The sequence below is a fragment of the Sphaeroforma arctica genome (genome assembly GCF_001186125.1).
Source record: "Sphaeroforma arctica JP610 unplaced genomic scaffold supercont1.1531, whole genome shotgun sequence".
NCBI lineage: Eukaryota > Ichthyosporea > Ichthyophonida > Sphaeroforma > Sphaeroforma arctica.
In genome coordinates this window covers 1-5,491 of record NW_014039027.1, presented here as the reverse complement: position 1 = coordinate 5,491, position 5,491 = coordinate 1, and the positions used below count along the sequence as shown (strand labels likewise).

The 5,491-nt window shown below is 47.8% G+C and overlaps 1 protein-coding gene across 1 annotated transcript; it reads right to left on the bottom strand.

The window, feature by feature from the left end:
* Window positions 1–398: 398 nt before the first annotated feature.
* Window positions 399–4,969, bottom strand: SARC_11107 (hypothetical protein; the record flags this gene model as incomplete). Its single annotated transcript, XM_014294816.1, has 4 exons — window positions 399–3,418; window positions 3,746–3,829; window positions 4,042–4,183; window positions 4,644–4,969. 4 exons carry the CDS (start codon window positions 4,967–4,969, stop codon window positions 488–490), a joined length of 3,483 nt encoding a protein of 1,160 aa, XP_014150291.1. The 3' UTR covers window positions 399–487.
* Window positions 4,970–5,491: the final 522 nt, after the last annotated feature.

Genomic DNA, 5,491 nt, shown 5'->3' with positions numbered 1-5,491 from the left:
TGCGCAAGAGAGGTGTACATAAAGAGCCTGAAGCAGAATGATCATTCACGACGTTGCGATGGAGGATGCGGCCAGAGGGAAAGCATACAGTCATGTATGCTTGTATAAAAACTCCGCTATCGTTGACCTTAGATATATATTCTAAACACGTTTTTCGACACCTATATACCTGCTAGTACAGAGATTTCTACAGGGACTCTTAATGTGCGTCAATATTTCGACGCATGGTCCAAGAAAAGTTTACCTTACTGAGTACTGTCGTCGGACATGCCGAGAACGCTTCTTGATCATTGATCGCAGCAACTCGTATATCAAGATCACTTCGTCACATGCCCAAATTACCCAGGAACAGACTCGGTATTCCAAGCAAACATCATCGAAAGCGAAACTAGAAATTACTTTTTATTTACCATCAACATGTCACCTTGCCGTGACATAGGTTGTTGAGAAGCCAAGCCAAGCCAGTACAACTGAGCCCAACCCGTGCCTACATCCCCGCCTTCCGTACCTTTGCACTGCGGAGTGTTCCCACCAGCACTTCTCTGCGTGTCATCATCCTTTGTCGTACAGCCATGCACGCATGTTTGTCCGCGACAGATATCGCTTTGCGTATAGCAGCGCTATTTGCATCCAGTGCTATATCAACGGAGCGTAACTCGTTTCGGAGTTTAGATTTCCTTTCCTTTGAAGATTTTGATGCCGTCGGTTCCAGCGGCCGAGGTCCCGAAGCCGCGTCTTCTGACGTACGGTTCAAAACAAAGTTTGCTTTGGCTGTGCCAGGAGTGTTCGAGGCTGATCCTTTCGTACCCACATCAGCGCCCTTACGCGCAGGTAGGCGGTTAAAAAAATCCGTACTATCAGTCCTATTTCTTTGCCTATGAGTACCAGATACAGTATAACTGTCCACATTCTCAACACGAGGGCCATTCGTTGGTTGCGGAAGGGCATCCTCATCCGTCCGCGATGCGAACTCTCCTATGTCGCTCAACTCTTCCCCAGGCTTCGCACACTCCAAATCCACCCGTATCCGTATAGGTTCTGCCTCCAGTGTCTCGCATTCTCCGTGCCCTTCAGCCGATCGCAGGCCAACCTTACCCGCCCCACTCCCCCAAGTCAAGCGCCTACATCGGAGCTCAGGCTGACCTGGCGTACACTCCTCGGCTTTCATCGACTGTCGTGAAGGTCTTAATGTGCTAGGCATGAGTTGGTGCTGGATCGCTATCAGACGACGTCTCGCATGTGCCGCAGATGTAGCGTCATCTCTGGTGGCTCTATCTGTGGCAATTTTGTTAGCACTTGGTCTTGGGAGCGAATCCAACTGAGACTGTGCGGCTGTCCCCTTGGGGCCAGCGTCTACCACAGTGTTACTCGATGCCTTGAAGTCATCAAAACTGCTACCAGCACGCGTACTAATACCGCCACTGACAGTATCAGTATCCACAGTTGTATTCGACGAGCCTTCTGTCAAGGCTATACCTCTTTCACCAGTAATCCTTTGCTCATCAGTAGGTAAAATAAATGCACCATTGTGCTCATGAGTCTCGATATCGCCATCGCTGAGGTGTTCCCTGTGCGTATCAGCTAGACTGACTCTGTCTGAACTTTCTTCACTCCTAAACCTACCACAGCCAGCCGTTCGCTCCATTGTTTCAACCGAATTGAATCCGTTCCCACTGCCATGCCCCTCGTATTTAATATTTTCATTCATCTCCTTTTTAGTTCTCCGTTTACTTCTACTTCTCCTTTTACTTCTACTTCTGCTTCTACTTCCGACCCGGCCACCGCAATCCCCACTTCTACTTTGTCTACCTATACCTCTGTCTCTGTCTCTATCTCTCTCATTCCCTTTACTACTTTCGCCATGACGGTACTCCATACCGCTGCTTCGAAGCTTTCTGCTTCCCTCATAGCGACCATGCCGTCTATCTATTCTCTTACTTTGGCGTCTCCGATGACTTCCAAGCATACCATTACCGCTACTTACACTACGACTTCCATCACTACTGAGCCTGTCCCTTTCACGGCTCCAATCCCTACAGCCCCGCTTACGTCTACTGTTGTGAGTATGACTGCTATCACGTTCATATGTATCACTTCGGTGTTCCTTGTCCTGTTTCTGCCTGCTCTCCCATACCTGCCCGTTGCCATGGTGACTACCAGACACCCCTGTCCCTTGTCTGCCACCTCTATCTTCACGTACCACCCTGTGTGTATCCTCACCATCTCGGCAATCCTTCCTACCCTTGCGGCAAGCGCCACCATTGCTGCTATCGCTGGAATGAGAGCCATCGCTTGCACTCACCCTGTCTGATCCCACACTCTCATTCAAAGTCAACCGCTCGTCCTGTCCCCGTATCCCTCTGTAATCCCCTATCTGCCTTCCTTCTGAAGCCTTTCCTCCCGCCATACCCTGAGCTCTTGGCTGGGTGTTTGGGCTGGACCGTGTCCGAGTTGTTTCAGCACCCCACCGTGTAGTCAACTGAACGCACTTTAAAATATTTGCTGCCACTACCGACTCTCCTTCCGCCAGCACTGGTGTTGGAGACCGCCTCGGTGACACGGCCACACTCTCCGTCTGGGGCAAGCTCCCTTCCAACTGGGTCAAGCCTATACCCTGCTGTGGGTGCTCAGCAGCTTGCGACTGTGACGACGGGTGCGAGTGTTTTCGTTTGCTATTGTACTTCCTAAGTTTGTGTTTTGGGTGCCTACGCGATGCGTGTGAGCGTTCGTCGTCACTGCTACTTCTCACCAGTCGCTTGGTGCCAGCACGCGCATATGTGCTTCCACCACCTTGTGTACCTGAGGGCGCTGATCCCTCTCCCGGTAAACTCGAGTGTGCGCGCGAGTGAGCGGAAGAAGCCGTATGTGTAGGTAAAGATTCCGGTATACTAGCACTCATACGTGCAGGCTGACAACCCACAGTGCCTGGACTATTGCTAGTCGAGGACCCCTGTTCACCCCGTACCAATCCATACGGATGCATCTGTGTCAACTGCCGATTCTGTAATATCTGCGCCTGCGTTTCTAGTTCCGAACTTTCCCCCATCGAACCGGCCGCAGTACTAGCCCCGTCTCGACCAACACTCTCCACGTCTCCTGTGATATCACCCTCAGTCGCGTCAGAGCGAGTGACTATATCCGTAGTCAATGTACCAGCAACAGAGCCACTCACTGCCAATTCCGCCCCACCCGCCACACTATCGGCACGTGCTTGTACTTGACTTCCCACCGGTGTGTGTGCTTGCCTGATGGTCTGCGTGTAGTAGGCAGTGGCGTTGAAGGGGATGCTGTCCACGGTGTTGTACTGTACGCTGTTGTCGTAGCCTACCATGTCGTAGGGCGAGCGCATGAACCCGAACAGCTCATGTGCGAATTGGGGTGTGGCATCGAAGAGGAACGGGCGCAGGTGCGTCTCAAACTGTGTAGGTAAATAGCGGAACGGGATGGTAAACTCAGGTGACTGACGGATTATGCGAGCTTGGATACGCGGAGAGTATGATAGTGTGGCAACGGGAGGATGAATACGGAGCACCAGGAAACGGGGACATATGACTGATTATAACTCCGTATTGAGATATAAAAGTAAATGACCAGCGCTTGGCCGAGACGACCCCAACACACGCCCACCACGTTGTGTACAAATAAAGAGAATCAGAGATCAAAGTTTTTATCAAAAGGATAGTAGGTAAACACGAATACACATGCAACACAGGGTGTTAACAATAAACCTTTGAGCATAACCTACCTCTTCTGATTGGACTTCGAAGCGCTCCACCAGACTCATTGTTAAGGTTGTGACCAGGTCAACATTCAACGCCTGTAGCAAAACCTGATATAGGGGCAATACAAGGACGTGAGCGTACGGTTTCACCCATAACATTGTATACCGGAGTAAAATGATAAGGTTACAACCAGATCATGAAGGAATTAAGCAACATATAAAGCTATATAAACGGAGATAAGCGGTTGATGCTCGATATATAACAAAATGGTATATATATATATATATAAATATATACGCGTGTTGGCTTGATACCATACCTGTAGATCTCTGATAATGAAGGGTTCGAGTCGGCTGAGGTGATGGGGATGTGCTGCGTAGAACGTCGGAGTGAGGTTACGAACACGTGTATGTGCGTTAGTTCCTACGTGCCGATATCGCAGCTTCAAATTATACACCAACCTGCGAGACATAGACAAGAATATAGCACAGATTTGTGAGTATTGTGGATGAGTTTACATGCGCGAGACATAGGTCAGAGAATAGATAAGGGAAAAAAGGACCCTGCAAATATATACACGTGCTTATATTTATAAATATATATAGATACCATATATATATATATATATATATATATCCTACATACATACATGGATACATACATACATATATACAGACATCAGAAAACTATAATAGAAAAGAATTTTTTACGGGCATGAGATTAAATACTTGCGGAAAACTTTTAAACTGGGTATAGACATATTGATATTAAAACATAAATTGAAACACGACAAACAGTCACTTTTCGCTTTTTGAGTAGAGTCACAGGCACACGTGTACAAAACGAGGATAAAAAATAAAATCAAAATCACCGGTGTATGTTCCAAATTTGTAGCCAAAACGTGCATGTAGGCATACCCACCTTCTCGTCTCCTTGGACGCTATCAGCCGTGGGCTATGATACCTTGATGCAGCGCTAGCAACCATTTCTCGGCGCATCTGCGATATGTCGCTGCCAGCACCTGAACCATGCCGAGAAGACCCTTCTACAGACCCCCGTTGTGAACCTGTTCGGCCCCTTTGATACCCTCTCCCACTACTGTGGCGGGCCGATGTGCCAATCAGATTTGTGGTGCGATAGCGATGACCAATCACAACTGCAGGTGCTTGAGGACGAATGTTGGACGACTTCTCGGGCTTCACCGGCAGATCTGTCTGTATTGCACGAATGAAGGTATGTGCCAGCATATTTAAGAGGTACGGATGTAAAAATATAAGTATATATACTTGTGGGATTATATATGTAAATACATGCATGCGTGTGTGCAGACAACCGTATTCAACAGCGTACATCTGGATCCGTGAAAGAACGCATATACGTTAATCTACTTCATGACTGCATACACAAATACATAAGGTACTCCTGGACATTTGACAGAAACGCAGTAGTATTCAGATATACAAGCACGTACACTCAATCAACCATGCATGCATGATTCAACTATACATTATATGGATAAAACTCGCTAGGTACTTCCGCATATACCAGAGCCCACCACTCGAAATTCAAATACATGCGTGTATGCCTACATATATACTAATACACATGAAACTACTCATCAGATCATTCAAATTGACCACTGCGAAATACAACCGTACGCAAATGATTGGCATAGTCGGAAGGAAGTATACACATACATGTGTGTATAAATGTACCTCAAACATATGAACACACCAACACACCAACCCACTCACCCACCCACACAGATA